Genomic DNA, 20,547 nt, shown 5'->3' on the forward strand with positions numbered 1-20,547 from the left:
AATTCAACTGCAATTTAAAATTTTATTATGTGGTATATTTGTATCATCTGTATCAATAGGAAGTTGTTTATTTCACAGGCACTCGACGTTTTAAATTTTAAAAAAAAATTGTGTTACTATAACCAATTTTGTTTATAGGATAACATTTTTTATTATTTATAGGATAACATTTATTTTTATTTATAGGATAACATTTATTTTTATTTATAGGATAACATTTATTTTTATTATAGATATTTAAAACGTTGAGTGTCTGTGGTTTAGTTATGATTAAAACCGATATTTCGTATTATTATACATTGGCGGATTTAAAGGGGGGCACAACCGGCGCGTGCCCCCCTAAAATTTTCAAATTTAAGGTAAATCGTGATATCTTGTTTAGAGAAATGTACTAAACGATAAAAGAAGCAATAATTTCTTCCACTCCCGGAGAAATAAATGACAAAATCTTTTGATTTCTTGAATTACTTTATTGGAAGAACTTAATTTTTTTTTTTCAAAAACCCTTAGAATTTGCGTCATTTTATTATTTTCACCTTATTAAAAATGATAGAAAATAGTACAAATGACTAAATAGGAGACATATTTCAAGCTCTATGAAATCTAAGAGCTTCCGGGGCCCCCCCCCCCCCCTGGGCCCCCACCAGGGCTTCGCCCTGGACCTCCAGCCTCATAAAGTGGCGCCCCCCGTAACCGCAATTGCTGGATCCGCCCCTGTTATATACATATGTACACACGAGTACACATTCGTCGTAACGTCAAACAATCTCTTTTACATTTATGACATATTTTAAAAACGTGTTGACATTTATTTTTGGTTGGAATTTTGTAAACATTTAATTGAAGATATTTTGAATTGTGTGTGTGTGTGGGGGGGGGGGGGGGGGGGGGGGGGGGGGGGGGGGGGGGATCAAGAGATGTACATGAAATACGGATGATTAATTTTAGAATAGGTATTCAGTTTCAAATACCGTGACCATTAGGCAAGGTGGAACTTTCAATGTTGACTCAGTAGGTTGTCTCAAAAACCGACAAATGTTAACAGGATCAACTCAATTAAATCAGATCTTGTGACCCTCTCACCTACGATCGCTAAAGATAGGTGTAACAATCGTAGGTGAGCGGATCAAAGGATCTAATTTTGATTAGATCGGATGAAATTCTGATTTGCATATTCTGCATACAGTATTTCAAAAGTGCAATTTAACAATATATGTATATATAGCGCTTTCATTTTTAAAATCTTCAAACATTTTACATCATGAAAACAAACTATGATTAATAACAAACAAATATTAAGTTAATAAAATATGACAACACGTTGTAAATAGTAAGCGCTTTCATTTCTTAAAAATCTTCAGACGTTTTATATATATATTTAAACGTCTGAATAAATAAATATACATATTTAAACGTCTGAAGATTTGTTTAAAAATTAAAGCGCTTACGTTGTACAACGTGTTGTCATATTTTATCTTATTTATATATAAAACGTCTGAAGATTTTTAAAAGATGAAAGCGCTTACGTTTTACAACGTGTTGTCATATTTTATTTAACATTTTACCTATTGATTACCGGACACTGAGGTAATTTTTCACATTTGGATATATATATATATATATATATATATATATATATATATATATATATATATATGCCTATATGTTAATTAATTCGTACAATTTGAACATAAAAATTTATTTTCTACAATTCTTTTAATTTAACTCAATAATAATAATTTAAAAAATCCATTATGAGACATTACATGCACGTAGTTTCAATATCGATATTTTCGTATGCACAGTCATTTTCATATCAAACTCTCTTATTGGGATATTAATTCAAATTTTGAATAAATATAGTTCAGAATTCTCTCAAATATCCAAATACATGTACTTGTCGTGGTCTGATATGGCCTAATTTTCCCGGAGGCTCATCCACACCTCCCGCAGCGTCTATGTACAGCGTATGCATTAGATAACATCATAATTTTATAATCACAAAATTTTGCAAATTTTGATCTTTGCATTATTAGTTTTAAAAAGTTAACAGTCCGTGTGACACTAGATCATTACCATTTACGTAAATGTAAGAATATTCAAGCAAATATATTTTAAAAACATTTCGCATTTTTAAAAGAAGTGTTGTTATCGAAATGAACGTATTGTAAATTACCTTAAAAAGTATGGTAAATAGTTTTATAAAACAGCGTAAATGTTACCGTAATGAGTTCTCCCTCTTGAATACGTTTTAATCCGGTTAAAGATTTTTATGCCGCTAAACCGGAAATACCGATAGCGCATGGAGACGTTTGCGCATTCTGTAACCAAAACAACATGGCGGATTTTTAATCGATCGTTCCTGTATGATCAGATAAAAACTAAAAACATCGTGTTTTCTGCGGATGATGTGAAATTTTCGTCCACAGAAACATTTCGTATTTTTATATGTGCTCTTCTTTGTGGTGTTTAAACCCAAGGGCAAAGGAGGTTTTGTGGGAATTCGTAGTTTCAACATTACAATGGAGAACCAGCACGGATTAAAGAAAAACTAGTTGAAAATGTTAGCTGGTGCTTACTCGTATCCTTTTCTTACGTATGTTTATTTGTTACGATTAAATTATGGCAATACGTTAGAAATCGTTCTTGACCGCAGATCCCCTATGTTGACGACGGTATTAAACAGTCTATGTGGGAATGATTTTTGGTTACATAGGATATTCAGTAATGTACACACAGGACCGAACCCAATTATGACAAACCAGAAACGTACACAAACTCGCACATGAAGAAAACAAGAACTGAAAATGCAGAATGAAAACAATTATGCAGCTTTTCTTTTTGATTTTATTAACTAGGTCCAGTACAATCTCTATATTTATCTGTATAGCTTTAGTAAAGCAGTACAAGCTATAACTGACGGTAAAAATATTGAAAAATTAAAGAACAAATAGAATAACGTATTTGTGATAGAAGAAATATAATCTCATTAAATCAGTGTGAATCTGTTTAAAGCAGTGAACTTGTCAAATCAGCAGAAAATGTCAATTCATGAATTATTGTCTTCCTGACAACAATTCCTGTTCGTAATCTCTAATTTGTGTTGACCTTGGAGGTAATCAGTTCAGAAAAATGTGGACGAAAGGCACTACGCTAGTGTCATATTTGTAAACATGCCAGGAAGTGAAACTGACTGATTGTGTCAGACAAAAATAAAAACCAAGACATAAATTCAAAGTTGAACAAAAACAGAATTGCAACTTATATTTATGTTTATTTTGGTAGCATGTTGTACCAATATGGTACTGGTAATTCCATTTCTATTTTATTAAAGTTTGTGCCCTTAATATCATATCAGAAAAACATACCAATACTTGGAAAAGCAGCGTATAGAACAGATAAAACAACTAAAGACTGATGAAGTGGGAGATACTGTGGCCAGAGCAAAAAAGCTCTCAGTGGAGACAAACAAAAGGAGGAAGTAGGTTCTCAGTTTTTGACATTGATTTCTTGTATGTATATTTATATGTAGGACTCCAAAGTGCAAGGGAGTGAGTCTGGACTACAGAGCGTGATGGCCTTGACAAAGTGTGATGGTTTGTGCCAAACCCTAATGGTGTGACACACCAAAGTGTGATGGTCCACACTCGTGTGCCAAAGTGCAATGTTGTGAGGCGAATACGCCAAAGTGTGATAGACCAAAGTGCGATGGTGTGACATGCCAAAGTGTGATGTTGTGAGATGAATGCGCCAAAGTTCAATGGTATAATATGCCAAACTGCGATGGTGTGATATGCCAAAGTATGATCATCCACACCAATTCACTATAGTGCGATTGTGTGACACTCCAAAGTTTGATGATACAGGGATTTATCTAGGTTGTTTTTACTACCGGTATAAGGTACCTTTCCCCTTTGGCAACAAATGGATATTTCCCCTTCCACCGATAAAAAATTTCCCTTCATTTGTAGAAACATGACAAAATTGTATGAGAATTTTCAACAAAAATCATTTTTAAAAATATATTCCAAGTCATTTTCTATAATTGTCAGACTTACATTATAGATAAAATGAGTAATCAATCAATTTATATGGCTGTAATGATCTGTGGATATCAGTGCTCCCACTGGACCAAAATTCCCTTTCGCCACTTTTTCGGGGTGCGGCGCGGCGCAAATAATCTCATGCTTTACAATTATTTCCATCATATTATTTTATTCATTACACTGATTTTAGCATTTTGAATCAGTTACATTACTTAATCATATCCAGCTATCATACCTAAACACTTCTTTCTGAATTGTTAAGAAGTTGATTTGTTTTTTGATAAATTCTATTATGAAAATAAAAAATCAGATAATAAATCATATAAATATAAACTTCATGATGCTACACCCCTCAGTGAAAACATTGTGTACATTTCCCGAAATGCAGATGTCACAAAACATCAAGCCCAATTTAGAGTCGTATCTCAACCATTCCCTATTAAATTTCCGTTTTGGTATGGAAGATTTTGCAATTTGGACAGAATAAGATGTTTGAGCAGGTGGGGTTGACTGTAAAGCCAAACATAGATATTTTTTGAATTCTAGACTGACTATGGTCAGAAGCTACGAGTTTAGTGTCAAAATAGAATGGGGTGCATAGTCTTATGAGATTAACATCTTTATACTGTTGTGCACCGAACTTCAAAGAAAATTATTTATTAAAATTGCTATGTCCATATCAATGGTGACCGACCGCATTGTTTATGAAATATTCAAACTAAAATCAAACACATCAAAATCAAAATCTTGTAATCAACGAGCTTGGCCGCAAAAACAAACAATTGATGTATATACATTATACACAATAAGACGGCCAATTTAATTACCGGTCGGTTTTGTGGTAATGTGAAAATGATAACACGATAATGAATAAGACTTTAAATGTTAAACAATTGACCACAGCAGGGAACACAGCTGTCCGATGTACTTTATTACATAATCACCGACTTTTTTGCAGCCATACCTTACCTGAGGCTATTGACCAGCACTGTGTGCACTGGAGCGACGCGAGATTTCCGGTCGCACGCGCTGACTGAATAAACAGATTTTAACTGCATAAACAAACAGGTGATAATGTGTCACTGACAAAGGAAAACCCGTGACAGATTTTAAAATACAATTTACTGCAAAAAGGGATTTTCGCCACTTTAATTTTTTTTTCGCCATTTTTGAAAAAAAATCGCCGCCCAGCTCGAGCACTGGTGGATATTATATTCCATGGATGTCCCCCACCACCATCCCCTGGAAGCTCAATGACTGCATTCTTAAAAATTCCCCTTAAATTCAAAATGGGTAGTAACATCTAAATGCTGGGTAAAACCCTGTGATACATGCGAAAGTGCAATGGTGTGACATGCCGAAGTCTGTTGGTTTGCAAAATTGAATGGGTAGTGTTCACAAAATTTTCAAGGACAAAATAAATCGTTTGGAATGTTTTTTGCATTATTGCATACATTCCCCCCCTCCAGGGAATTTATTACATGTGCATAGCAAGTAATGAATAATCATAAATTAAAAGCGTATTTGGTCGAATCAGATATTGTTTCCATAGTCCTCCACAGTGTAAACCTTACCTTTGCTGTCTTAATCACCAGTCCCTTTCCTGAAAGGAAGATGTTAATGCCAGCAGAAAGAGCCAAGTTGGGTTTAGAATTGATAATGTCTTCCACTGCGAGGTGGAATACATGTACCTGTAGTGCAGTTAGAGGCGAGGGCTTTCAGTGGTCAATATTCCGATAAATAAGATTTTTTTCACTTGAAAATCATTATTTAAATTGTTTGTTCCATGTACATGTAATTTGGTTGGAGTAGATAAAAATTGTACATATTGATATTACGTCCTTCAGAGAGTATATGGAGTCCAAGTATATATATTTCTTTCATGACGGACCAAAACTGTTCCAGACTGGAGTAATTCACCTTACACTTCTTGTTCAATTTATCCATTTAAAAACCTTCTTGAGGGCAAACTGACGCTTTCATTTCTTTGTTCAAACCTTCTTTGGACATAATGAATGACGTCATGACAATGTGATGTCACAAACATTACTTTACCCAGCACCATCAGACTTTGGTGTGTCAGACCATCGCACTTTGGCATGGTGCGCCTACAAATGCCATTGCATTGCATATATTACACACACAAACACACAATAGTTTTGGTTGATGCATAGAGTCCATCTTTGCATTTGTGAAGATTTTTCTGAAAGCAGGGTTTGACACTAAGGCACGTCCGACCGACCGAGTCTACTAAATGATAGGTCTGGTCGGGTAAAATGTGGATTTATTAGTCCGACTGGTCGTGTTGAAAAAATAAACAAGAAACTTTACTTTAAAGTAAACCGTAAGAGATGTTATTTTTTACTAAAAGGAAATAACTGTAAAGAGTTTGCAAGCAATCTTGAACCGTGTGATGGCATAATCTCTATTTTTAGTTCTAATAAATAAGTCAAAGTGATGTTTTACGACATCTACTAGATGTTAATGTTAAACAGAGTATTTGAATTGACTATGATTAAGTGTTTACCAAGTTAATAAATTACGTCGTAAACAGCTATTTATCGGTGTTGACATATCTGCGGGAATGCCTCTATATTCAAATTCGACTTCTCGTCCTCAAGGGAAAAAAGGTTAGGAAGAAACAAAGCAGGGCTTATGAAATATAAATTAAACAAAAAAGGGTTGAGGTCATTTTATACTAAATGGACTAAAGAATTTCCGTGCCGGGTAGAATTTAAAGAAACAGAAAATGTGTTTGAAAATCAAGTTGAATGATGAGACTTAAGATATTTTTGAGACAATGAAATACGTTTTGGTTCAAACGTAACGTTTATCATTTAAATGAAGTATCTAAATATGGAGAAACTATCAGGGTTGTTTTCTGAAAAGTTGGTCAGGGCTAGTGGATATAAAGTCAGGTCTAGTAAAAATCATTTGAAGTAGCCCAACTGGTCTAGTGCTCAAAAAAGTAAATGTCAAACCCTGGAAAGTTGTCATTTTTGGCAGTATTCAATGAAAATGTAAAGTATCACCAATTTTATGACATGATATTCAAAAATGGGAATTAGTTTGAAAAGTATTTAATTTTCTTTGAATGACATGGTATTTCAACATTGAAATTACCAAATTTCAGAGAAAGGAATGTTTGAAATCCATGACCAGTATTGTTGCACATGGTCCTTTATCATAAACTCTGGAATAAACCAGAAGATTATTAAAAATGAAAATCAATTCTCATCTTTCGAGCTCTGAACATATGCTGAAGGTTGTGCAGAACTTTGGTAAATATTGTGATTTATGAGATATGAACAATATTTTCAGGGCCCAAGCTACAAAGAGGAAAATAGAACAACAAAGAGAGGAAAAAAGAAGACAACATATTTTGACTAAAAGAAGGGAGGAACAAAGGGAGGCCACTGAGAAATATCAACGATCTCACGTTCCATCAAGGCCACCAAGTGGTAGACCTACAAGTTCTAGGAAAAGTAAGTGTCAAATCAAAGAATTATATACATTTGAATTTTAGCTCTATACAGTCATAGGTGATATATACTGTTCGTATTACGCTGTGTGCCTCTAATGGTGTGTCAGGACTCCATGTGTTTAAACATTTGTTTGAGTTATCTTTCCGTGTCTAAGTTCTACTTACTTAAGCTGGAAATATTTATCTGAAGCTTCATTAAAAAGTCATAGTTATATGAAAAATATACAATTGTAATTTACATTCAGATTTAAAATCTAAGCAATAGAATTATGAGCCATTGTCTTCTTGTATGGTAAACGAAAAATATATAACTCAAGGATCATACATTTAAAGCAGTATGCATGAGAGTACACATCTCAAAGAAAAATTTTCAAAATTCTTTTATAGATGCGCCTTCTCCAAGCCGAACATTAGATGAGACCTTGAGGCTGGTCAGAGGAAATTCTAGTTTACAAAGACAGAACAGTGCAGGTTCCACTGGCAACCACTCGAGTCCCCGCCAGGTCTACAATGATGCTCTTAATCGACCATACTTTAATAAATATTCCAACTTCCACTCACCAGTGATTCAGAATGACCGGACAAGAGTCAGTAGTTCACAGAATAAACTGCACAACAGAAGCTTGAAAAACTTCAACAACAGCAAGAGCTTGTTTGAGCAGAAGCTGGAACAGCAGCAACAACAGCTGATTGATCAGCAGAAGAGGGCTTTCAATGAATTCAATGAAGCAGTCCTGAAAGAAATCAATGAGGGAGAGAATGATGCAGATGACAGTGTAAGTCTGTCCAGTGCAGATAGTTTGGATGAATCTCAGGATTCAATGCAAAGAACTTTGCCAGGCTCATCACAGCAAAACAATCACTTCAGAAATGAAGAAGTGATCAACACAAAATCCTCTTTACAGGACACCCATCAAAGTGTCCGGGATATTTCGTTTCATTTGAATAGTGCCTATGGACAAAATCATTTTGTGGGACATCAAGAGAGAAATGGGAAAATCGATTCTTATGATGTGGACCAAACACAGATCAACAACAATCTTGCTCCAAATGGAGTTACCAGACAAGAGGTGCATGTGGCTCAGAACACAGAAGTAAAAGACAGACCAAAAGTTCAGTTACGAGCTTGGTCCACACCGTCTCCTGTAGACTCCCAGCATTCCTCAGTGTCAAATGCTCACATGACCAACAATAATCCATACAGTTCAAGGCCAACCATGACAGCTATTACTTCAACAACAGCATTTGAAAACAAAAATTCACAACGAAGCTATCCACAAAACAATGGATGGAATGATGAAAACCAGTTTAACAGGGTGTCTGATAGAAATACCAACGCAGATGTTGCAACTGGTCGCCAAAATCAAAATTCAAATGGTTATAGTGATACTGCAGATTTAAGCACAAATGCTCAGCTGAAGAGTGGTAATGATTTTAACAGAGGGTATACCAATGGTTACATGTATTCCTCAGATAATCCCAAAAGTGCTCATCCCAATAGCAGTGGAAATAGAGGACTGGACACTGGTGCCAATAAGCCTGTTGAATTTCTTCAAACTGGCACACCTGATAATCCCGACAAAGTGACAAACCCTGACAGTGAGAAAGCAGGGATCCCTACCCAGGAGTCGAGGCCAAGTCGAGTGCCCCGGCCAGTGAGTGCAGTGAGGATTCAGAAAGTTAAATACAATGTGATCCCACCTCCATCTGCCAATGAGGACAGTTTACAGGCACCATGTGGTGTTCAGTCAACAGACAAGGTGGAAAGTGGAAAAAATGGTGGAGTACAAAAAGTGGAGATGGTTCCCAAACCACCTCAAGTCTTTATCAATACCACCTTAGGGGACAGGCCACAAGTCAAGCAAGTTACCCAAGTCAGATTTGCAGCCAGTGTTGTGAATGGGGGAGTTAATATGAACACTTATGGTAAAATGAATGTGCAACCTCTTCCTAATAAACCCATGATAGCTGGAATTACAGAGAAAAAAGAAAATCCTCCATCTTCCACTGTGATGAGGAAAGCCAAAGATGATTCTGACCTGATGCTGAAAAATCACACAGAGGCTAGGGAGGAATGTTCAAATTCAGGGGTCAGGGGCATCCTGAAAAGACCTGGATCCAAATTAAAAAAGGCAGGGTCAACTGGCAGTGTCAATAGCATGGATGTCAAGGACAGTATAGAAATTGCTCGTATTCAAATGCATCACCATCATCCCAAGGAGGTAAAAGGATTGCATTATTATTCATAAATTTATGAAATTAACATGTGTACTAAAATTATCAGGATAATCTAGATGACTGCACAATGATTTATTAATGATACATGTATTATAAAACAAATCTGTGTTTTGTGATGCATTGCAAAAATATTATTGTCAGTTAATGCAGGCAAGCAAGCAGGATTCAATGGGTAGATCTAAAACTGTCTCTGAAAAGCACCTCTTGTATATTTTATTGAATCCTGCACCACTGCATCAACAATAACAAGTCCAAAGATACCATACTTAAATATGGTACCCAATAGATGATAATGTACAAATTTTATGATTGCATTATCCAAGCTCATTTTCATTTGAAAATGGCTGGGACAATCTGACACAAAAACCAGTATTTTATCAGTCTACAGACTTAATTTGGTACAAGATTGGTGATTTTGTCTGCTGGTTTTGAAACATTAGGTCAAGGTCACATTATGATTGACATGATATTGCTGATACAAGCCCATGTGATCAGCTTAGAGTTATCCAGAGTCACCGAAATGGATGACGAATAATGACTGTCAGTTTTCTAATTTCAGATACCAAGAAAAAAGAGTGTTCGATTTGCAGACTTGCACTATCCTAGTGAGGAAGAGGAAGAACCAGAACAAAACAATGAAAATTCAGGTGAAATTAATCAAAATTTGTATGCCAACTTTTAAATATGGCATACATTTAGTTGCATGTACCCAACTAAGTATACATGAGCAATTAAGAATACAGGTAAAATGACAGTGAATTAGTCAATTACAGATCATTTTATTGTATTATTTACATCAAATTCTACTTGACAGATCCATGAATAATTCATTTATTGTAGAAGCCAATGGACTTAACCATTCATCCAGACCCATTTCAGCCAAAGTGATCTCACAATCAGCAAAGGCTCAAACCCAGATTCCCCGGGCTATGAGTGCTGGACATCGGCCACAGATAAAACACAAGTCAACCATCCGACCCCAGGCGGCTGCTCACATCATAACCCAGAACAACTCACCAGCCTCAGCCATGATAAACGCCCAGAAGATGACTGATAAGAAAGTAACAGTGGTGAATAACAACTTCATGTCAAAGGTTCCAACTTCTTTAACCCCAGCATATACGGAAGCAACAGTGTACACAGTGCCTGGGGTGATGATGAATTATACCAAAGCAGCATCTGGCACTTTGCCAAGGCAGGAGGATTTTAATTACATTGGGAAAGAGACCAACTTCCAGATGGCTCCCGGTTCGGACACTCCTGTTCAGCATGCCAGCACACAGGGACCAGTTTTTGATGAAAATGGCATGAGAATTGATAGAACTCCTACAGATGAAGAAATAAATTTTTTATGGGAGAAAGTTCGCACTTGTTTGAATCGACCAACCACTCAAAATCAGAACATTCCAGTTTCAGAAAATCAGAAAGTTTCTCAAACCCCTTTCGAACCATCAAGACAGGCGGCAGTATCTCATCAGTATATCGATGGAGCAGCGCTGAATAAAATCGTGGCAGCCAATAGGACACAGCAGCAAACATACACCCCCTCCAGTGGCACTCAGAGCACTGTAAAGAATGGGGAACAGACATATGCCAGGAGATACGGTCTTCTTCAACAGCGGAAACAGCAGAACCCGAACAGTCTGAACAAGGGGCCAGTTACCTCACAGAGACAGTTTGTCACAACCTACAATGGACCTGTGTACAGCAACTCAGAACCCACACAGAACCCTGCAGCCTACCAAGCTCCACAAGATGGTAAGACGCAATTGCATTTGGTGATAGTAAAATTCCATTCACTCCAGACCACAAACAAAACCATACATGTAAATGGGAAGTATTTAAAACAATCAGACTGTTATTATAGATTACCCAGAATTATATTAAGCTAGGACACTTGATTCCCCCCCCCCCCAAAAAAAAATTGAATGTATGGGTTGATATATACATGTATTTTTTTTTTTTTGGCTTAGTTTGGTTTTAATCAGTATATATATCAAATTCCTAAAAAATAATATGATGTTCAAAAGTTGAAATATACTAGCCCTCCCTATGTGACTCTACAAATTTCCCCCATGTTTTGGACTTATTTTTTAGAAATCATAGGAATAAATTACATTCCATACAGTAAATTGTATTCATTTTACTTATATACAGACAAATTTAGTTTCCATGTTCATCATTTTGTAACTGGTGTCATAAATGTATTACTAATATACTTGTGAGTTTGTTGAAAAGAATTATTAATACATATATCATGAGTTTGATGGGTGACTTCTTTATTCCCTTTATTTCTTATTGGTGTTATGCCTTATTAACAGTTTCAGAGAGCATGGCTGCCTTTTTGACAGCGGAACAGCTGGCCCAGCATTCTATGTCAGAGAGTCAGATCCAGAATGCCATGGATCAGGCCCAGAGGAATCAACAGTTCATTGTGGCCAATAAACCAACACAAAAGAGTCAGTTACTACCAAGTTTTGTGTGCAATTATTGAGTAGTATTAAAGATAATTTTTAGAATTTTATCAAGATTAAAAACAAACAAACAAATATTGACCAGTGTTATCAGTATACATGTAATTTTTGAGATATAAGTAGAAATCAAATATATTTGAATTTTTTAAAATGCAGCTTTACAGTTACCGGTTTTTACAACATTCTGCATAGAACAACAGAGAGTTCATGACTTTAGAATTGCCATTTTGTTTCAGTTCCCTCCGCACTTTCGATAGAAGAGCAAAGACTATTAGACTCTTTGGATCGTCTGAATGAAAGACTGAAAAGTAAGTCCGATGTTTAAACCCAACAGAAGTACTAGAGTTTCAGTAATAACACCTCTACCTGATAATCTTATCAACATCAGATCACTTATTCTGCTACACAAAGACGAACAAAATATCTAAATGCATTAGTTTGAGTACATGAGATCTTTGAATTAGAACACGTTTGGTGATGATACATTAGATGGGCTTTACTATGTTAAAGCTTATATCCAGCATATGCATTAGAGTCAATAGTGAAAAAAGCATAGTGGCTAAAAATCAAACATGCAATATCATTTGACATCTTAGGTTAATTAACACAACATAAATGTAAATTTCAGTCACAGAATTTCCTGGAAATTTGTTACAAGAGTCACCACAACCTCTTGTCCCTCAACCCGATCCTCAGCAGTTTGTTTATGTAAGTGATTTAATTATCTTTTAATTATTGTTAATCAAGAGTATCCTATTCTTATATATTTAACCTATTTACCTGATCAACTGTAATTCTCAGATCTTACATGTAGTTAAAAAGAAGCTATGATTTAAAGCTGTATAGAAATTGATGAAAGCATTCCAAACTTTCATTCTGCCAATGGTATTTATTGGGACATTTGATCAATTATGACAATCTGAGTTCTGAAATTGCATTTCTCAGCTTTCTGTAAAGACTATGAAGAAAAAAGATTATCAAGAAACCTTGTATACCGTATGCATAGTACATTATATATTTACTGGAAATATTTTAAGATTTACTCAGTTTTGTACATTGAATCATCTATTGTTTTTGTAGATTGATATAGAAAATGACTGTGAATGTTAAAATCAGGTTATCTTATTTTATTTGAGGGAAACAAAAAGCATAGAAGGATGTGTTGCTATATTTGGAAATAGGCTATGTCTAGTAGATTTGAAGGAAATGCTTTATTGAATTCAACTAAATTGTCTTGATATATAACTTAATCAACTAGCTACATTGATTTGTAATAAAAGTTAATGTAAAGCATGAGATGAATTTGGTGATGTACTGGTATAATCTTAAAGCATGAAACTTTGGATATACAATCAAAACTTTTAAAAATAATTAATATGGATGTTCATTTGTGTGATTTTCAGCTTGGTGCTACAAATATAGACACTGTAAGCTAACTTACAACAGACTTTTATTATGGTAGTGGTCAATAAATACACCTGCGGTTTTGTGTTGTTCAAGTTTGTCACACATTTTTGTTTAGCTTTTAGGTTATTGTACATTTTATTGTATGTTGCAATAAATTTTGCTTGCTATATTGTGGGATAGTGGAAATGTTGTGGGTCCGAGGTTATCATGATTGGAAAGCCTCGGAAGTATAAAGTGCCATTTTGTTTGTAGCATTCAACAATTAATGCAAAACCTGCTTTAGGAATTTGAAATCTTTTTTTTCAAACTCTATAGTTTTTCTTTTCTTTCTTTCTTTCTTTTTTTTTTTGCCCTCAAAATTAATAATCAGGTGGCATATTGTTTTGTTGGGGGGTTTTTTGTGCCCAACTTTACTCTTGTTGCAACTTTGAGATTGAGATTTCATATTTGGTGAACTTTGGTTAAGATTCCAGATGAATGTGAAGGTCCGGTCAAAACTCGCAGTCAGAAGCCTTGTTAACCTTCTTGGGGGGGGCATGGCATTCTCATTATCTAATGAGTTTGAATTACTGGCAGAGCTCCAGATAATTTTTTACCACAAAGAGTATTTACTCCCTGATTTTCAAATCAATGAGTACTTTGCTTTTCAGAAAAATTCTAAAGTGTATTTTGTTAATTTACTGATTATCATTGCTGTTTTGCACGGAAGATGTCACCAGATAAATGATACTTCTTCCGTTAAACTTCAACTTTATACTAAAAGGCCGCTCCAGCTATTTACGGGGAAAATCCTTTGCAGTTCTTTTTATTAAAACTATTCATTGTTATTGGGAATTTGATATTGATCATTGATGCATTAAATTTGAATATGTCAGACACTCAGTCACATGATTATGATCCAATTCTGTATATCATTCGTCCACGATTGATAATACAAGTTTTTTTTCTGTACTTTCGACCGCACAATAACTCTTTAAGAAAGAAAGTATAACAAGTAGGCCTATATGATAGTGTTTTGAGTTAACTCTTCCAATTTTTCAAAATTGTGATTGTCATCAAAACGTATTTCATAGCGCTAAATATCATGTATGATCATATGAATAGATAATTCATATTTATATCATACTACATGTATCACAAATACGCGGACTAATACGCATTACTTTGGGAGTGTAAAGCGTATCTACATTCGCTAATGCGTAATTGTACGCATGATTTTCAACTTAAATGCGTATTTGGTCAAATTTAATGAGTATTTACGTTGATACGCACCTTATCTGGAGCTCTGATTACTAGTAGTTAGATTGTGATATTACAGGAATAACAATTCCATAAGCAAACATCAGGTTTTAAATAAATGTAATTTTAAAAAATGCATGATCTGCATTAATAATCATAAATTTTCAATGATAAAAACTAGTTCTTCATGTAAAATATAACAAATATTTGAATTATACTACCATATCTGCAACTGTTTTACACTTCTGATATCTCATTAAGTTACTTAGCTAAACACTAATACTGATGACTAGGTTGAATCTGTGTCATGGTCAAGCTTTAGTTGCTGTATTCTATCTTGTGTGACCAACTTTAGAGTACTCACAATAAAGAACTTTTGTGCACAAAAATTAATGCAGCCATCAAAGGAATGTTTAACAGGAGCCAAATTTCAAAACCTTTCTGTTCCTTTTCCTCTTCTTGCTTCACAAGCAAATTAAAATGAATTGCATGGATAAAGGCCATTAATAGAGGTATACCTGGTTCAACATGGGGCTTTAATTACACTAGACATGGAATCATATCATTAAATTACTTTAAAACATAACAAACTAACAACATTAGATATACCATATTCAAGGACATTTTAAAACACAAAAACTTTAATTTGCATGACATATATAATTATATTTAAGAAATGTTGCATGCTTTATTGTATGTTTATTAATTTATTTTAAATATTACACATACATTACGCATGCATATGTACATGTATCAGAATAAAAAAACCCCAATAATTGTATATCAATAAAGAAAATTGTTGGAAGAAGGATATGAATATAAGTACCTGGTATTTTATTATATCACTTATTGTTTTCATATTTGTGATAATTAAATACATGTGTCATTTCATTTCAGCAGACTGGGTCATTTAAAGGGAAACAACCCTTGAATTCACAGAAAAGACAAACAGAGAGTGCTCGGGGTGGATATCGAGGAGGAATCAAACAACAGATATACAGATATCCATAAATTAAACATTATCACATGTTATATCAGTACTGATATCTGTTATAAGGACTGGTTATACTGACAACAGATATCTGTTACATCTGATATTCTAGTGATACAGAATGTTGTCTGCATAATCCGCTCAATGGTTTACGGTGCTACATTGTGATGTTTAGGACGCAATAAATTTTATGTTGATGACAATGAGAAGAAGTAGACAGTGTCTTTCTTGATTATAGATCATAAGTCTAGTTTATGTTATTGAGGTACATGTACATTTTAGTTTCCGTCCAGCGAAATGTCAGTAAGTGTGCTTGTATTTTTTAGAATCTTATTGAGATACATTTTATTTCATTAACCGTCCAACAAAATACAGTTAATATGCTTGTATTTTTAGTTTTCCAATTGTTTTTTCAGGCATGCATTTTTTCACAGAGTTTAATTGTTTTCAAATATTATATTTTTACAATACACATTCCACTTGCACATGTTATCATATCAAGTCACTTGCATCCATTTTAATTCTGTACAGAACTGTAGCTCTATAGATTGGATACAAAATTGTGCTATTTAGTATAGACTTTGATATGTTTTAACACATGTACAGTATGTGAACATTATGCCACACAAAAATCAAACTGCAAAAGTAGCTAACACATAATTGATGTGTCTTGAAATTTCAGTGAAAAAGTATTTATAGTTAACTTTACCGTTACTTGTGTAAATTGTGGTAGATACTGTGCTTGATATATTATTTAAAAATGTTGGCAATGTTCATAATTATCATTATAATTCAACAATTTGATATAAACCAACATTCCTTGGAATATAAACACATGTTAAAATCATGTTTAGTTGTTTTTAGCCTGAAATTCCTTGCACCTTTTCCAGTTTTTATATAGAGAATACATACACCTGTGTCTCTGTTTACATTGAGAGTGTTATATGTTATCATATAAAACGTAGTGTGTCATTTGACATAATGGACATTTCCCATGCATCTATGTATTCAGAACCAGATGTTGATGGCGGTACTGTATTTGTCTCTCTCCTCGGTTGTGTTGTCCATGAAGTCCCAGTAGTGTGACTTTTTTATCGACCACAAGAGAAGCCTGAGGTTTCTGGTCAAGGTTTAGGGGACTAGGACTGCCACTATAGAACTTAATCATTGGGAGTTGATTCAATAGTTCAATAAACGCAAAAACACGTGAATTTTTTGTTTAGATATAAGTTAATGTGCCAAGTTGTGTGAGCTCATTGTATAGTACACGCTTTACATAGTAGAATTGTGCTCGAGCAAATACTGACCTACAGTTAAAGTGTGGTTCAAATTTATATGTTTTCTTCCATCAGTTGTTAGAGTTTTTACTAATGTATTTTTAGTTAAAACAGAATTTATGTGATTTCTGGAAATCTGTTAAATTCTTTTTTTTTTTTATGCAAATGAATATGTTAGAAGATTTTTCATGCTTTAATTAAGGTACTTTCTAGATTGTGTGTGTATATGTGCATGCATGTGTGTATGCAAGTGAGAGAGAGAAAGAGAGAGATCATTCCTATAAGTTAACTTTTGGTACGATCAATGAAAAAAAAAAATTCATATGCATTTAAGTTGAAATAGTTTTATTTGTCATAAGTAAATTGAATTAGGCAGAGAGCTTGGTTGTGATAAGTTTTTAATACTCAGACTTTTAAGTATATCCTTTCATGCTTATGTGAGGGTAGAATCTAGTCTCTAGCAATAATTTCCTTATGTGTTTATTTTACTTTAAAAGGGGAATCACTGCATTTTGTAAGTAAAGTAATTTCATATATGCAAAGTGACTGCACTGTAATTAATCATGTATTTTAATGATTGTTAATATGTGGACATTCATTTATTGAAATCTCATTTCCAACTTTGCTTATAAATTTCAAATGTACACAGTAATGTTTAGTATATACAAGTAATTGCATTAATATCAAATCTCAATATTGTTAATGACAGAATGTTAGTCCATGTGGAACACACGAGGTATCAAATTTTACGTTTTATGTAAAATGGTTATTAAAAATTGAATTCTTTAATGTATTGTTACAATGCACTGTTAGATTGATGTAATAAAATAGAAATGATTTGTCAATACAATGTTGCCTTGAAGTCTGTGTCTGTGTTGGCCTGTATACAGCATATATGTTTCAGGTTAGTTTGGAATTTGGAATATGCAATGGAATTCTTTCAAAAAGTAGATAGAAATCTTTTTTTAAATTCATTTATTTATAGCTGCTGATTTTCATTTTACAAAGTTTTAATAGCCTGAAAATTTTTAGTGCTTATTTTTCGGAAGGTCGGTGGTCTCTTCCCAGGTTCATTGTATCAGGGTTCTCTCTTCCACCAACAAAAACTGGGCGCCACTATATAACTGAAAAAATTGTTGAATGTGGCGAAAATCATCAAAACAATCAAACTTTATCCACCAAAAAATAGCAAACATCTCCAGCAGGAATGTGTAGGTGTATTGCCAAGGAATCAAGTTATTTTATCACTATGTATATTATATAAATCAATAAGATATATAGATAGATAATAATTACTTTTCACAATGATTGGTAATATATATATATGTATATACACATATATATAAGAGGTAAAAAGAAACACAAGGACATGATTGGGTATAGCTTAAGCGCATTCATTTCAAATCTTCAGAGCTTTACATTTAGCATAGATAATGATTACTTTTCACAATGATTGGTAATATATATATATATATGTGTGTGTGTATATACATACACACACATATATATAAGAGGTAAAAAGAAAGACATGATTGGGTATAGCTTAAGCGCATTCATTTCAAATCTTTTAAGAGCTTTACATTTAGCAACAGTGATGTTGCATCACAATCAGTGGAATGTTAAAGTTAAACAAATCTAGATGTCGTGAGATACTTTTAAATACGTGGGTTTGGAAAAACGAAATGAATTTGTAGCACAACTATGCAAATTATGTAGGTTAACTTACTAGTTTTACTACAAACGTTATTCAACTTTTAAGTCTCATATTTACTGTATTCCTGTTTAATTTGCTGTTGATATATAATGACATACTTGAAATTAAAAATTTAAGGTTCAAATTTCAATTCAGCTATATCGTTGATGTGTTTATCTTTAGATCTTATTTCTTACGCTCAAAGACATTTTTCAGATGATGCAAAGAGACTGACCTCAAAATGAAAAATCAATATATGCACCCAGGGGTGCATGAGCCGAGTTGCATGGGATACATGTACATTGTAAAGTCAGGAATGATGTGGCATATTTATAATTGTGAAGAACTAATTTCAGTTTTAAACTTTTCGAGTTACTGTCCAGAAACCATATTTGAAGTTTTCAATCTATTTTCGGTCACTGTGACCTTGACCTTTGCTCTCCAAAATCAATAGGGGCCTTGCTTTGCTGGTATCCAACAATATATCCAAGTTTCATTTGATTCAAATTATAAAAATTTGAGTTATCCTCCTGAAACCAAATTTTTTTGGAATTTTAAATCTATTTTCGGTCACTATGACCTTGACCTTTGACCTATTTTCTCCAAAATCAATAGGGGTCTTCCTTACCTGGTACATAGCAATATCTTCAAGTATCATTTGATTCGGATTTAAACTTTCTGAGTTATCATCGGAAACCAAATATTTCTGAAATTTTCATTCTATATTCGGTCAGTGACCTTGACCTTTGACCATTTTTCTCCGAAATTAATAGGGGTCTTCCTTACCTGGTACCCAACAATATATTAAAGTTTCATTTGATTCGGATTTAAACTTTCTGAGTTATCATCTGGAAACCAAATTTTTCTGAAATTTTCATTCTATTTTCAGTGAGTGACCTTGACCTTTGACCATTTTTCTCAAAAATTAATAGGGGTCTTCCTTACTTGGTACCCAACAATATATCAAAGTTTCATTTGATTAAATAGTAAACTTTTTGAGTTATCATCCGGAAACCAACTGTTGACGCCCAACCGCCCGCCCGCATCACCAAACCAATAGCCGAGTTCAACTTCGTTGCAACTCTGCTAAAAATCCCATGGTGATCCGGGTTAGAATAGCTAGTCCTCAGTACCCCCCTTGCTTGTTGTACGAGGCCACTAAATGGGGCGGTCCTTTGGATGAGACCGCAAAAACCGAGGCCCTGTGTCACAACAAGTGTGGCACGATAAATATCCCTCCCTGCTCAAAGGCAGTAAGCGACGAGCATAGGCCTAAACTTTGCAGCCCTTCACCAGCAATGGTGACGTCTCCATATGAGTGAAAAATTTTCTAGAGGGACATTAAACAATATCCAATCAATCAAAATGAAAACAATCACTTCCTTATATAAAAATGTGAAATGGAAAGTAACTGAACTTAAATTTGTGCTTATTGATAAATAGAATCTTGCACTCATGCTTGTGGCATATGAAATTTGTTACTGGATTTCACCAAGGCTTGGGGAAATATTAAATCCAGCAACTCATTTCACAAATTTCGTATGTCATAAGCACTCGTTCTAGACCCTCTTTGACCGTTAAAATGTATATATCGTTAATTGTGATGTCATAGTAAAGCAATGTGGGAAAATAAATTTCGACATCATAAGATACTGAACGTTAAAAATTTTATTACATATGTTCAAACCAAACTCAATA

The 20,547-nt window shown here is 34.1% G+C and overlaps 1 protein-coding gene across 9 annotated transcripts; it reads left to right on the top strand.

Annotated features, from left to right (window-relative positions):
- The first annotated feature begins 2,292 nt into the window (after window positions 1-2,292).
- LOC125674127 (uncharacterized) lies at window positions 2,293-18,006 on the top strand. 9 transcript variants are annotated; one of them, XM_048911189.2, is made up of 11 exons: window positions 2,293-2,581; window positions 3,359-3,481; window positions 7,368-7,531; window positions 7,918-9,752; window positions 10,328-10,415; window positions 10,609-11,526; window positions 12,090-12,227; window positions 12,479-12,550; window positions 12,871-12,950; window positions 13,646-13,669; window positions 15,786-18,006. In XM_048911189.2, the coding sequence occupies exons 1-11, from the start codon at window positions 2,562-2,564 to the stop codon at window positions 15,897-15,899; spliced, it is 3,576 nt and encodes a 1,191-aa protein (XP_048767146.2). In that variant the 5' UTR covers window positions 2,293-2,561; the 3' UTR covers window positions 15,900-18,006. The 9 variants fall into 9 exon arrangements, 7 of the variants coding, with proteins under 7 accessions (XP_048767146.2, XP_048767147.2, XP_048767152.2 ...); XR_007370016.2 differs by having other exon boundaries at window positions 2,317-2,581; window positions 13,323-13,669; window positions 15,789-18,006; XR_007370017.2 differs by having other exon boundaries at window positions 2,317-2,581; window positions 13,323-13,669; window positions 15,786-15,906.
- The last annotated feature ends 2,541 nt before the right edge of the window (window positions 18,007-20,547 follow it).

This window comes from Ostrea edulis, chromosome 3 (genome assembly GCF_947568905.1).
Source record: "Ostrea edulis chromosome 3, xbOstEdul1.1, whole genome shotgun sequence".
Lineage (NCBI taxonomy): Eukaryota > Metazoa > Mollusca > Bivalvia > Ostreida > Ostreidae > Ostrea > Ostrea edulis.

Coding starts and splice junctions, on each gene's coding strand:
- LOC125674127 (XM_048911189.2), top strand. CDS start 2,562: ATGTTAGCTGGTGCTTACTC. Junction 10,416..10,608: donor ACAAAACAATGAAAATTCAG/GTGAAATTAATC, acceptor CATTTATTGTAG/AAGCCAATGGACTTAACCAT. Junction 11,527..12,089: donor CTACCAAGCTCCACAAGATG/GTAAGACGCAAT, acceptor CCTTATTAACAG/TTTCAGAGAGCATGGCTGCC.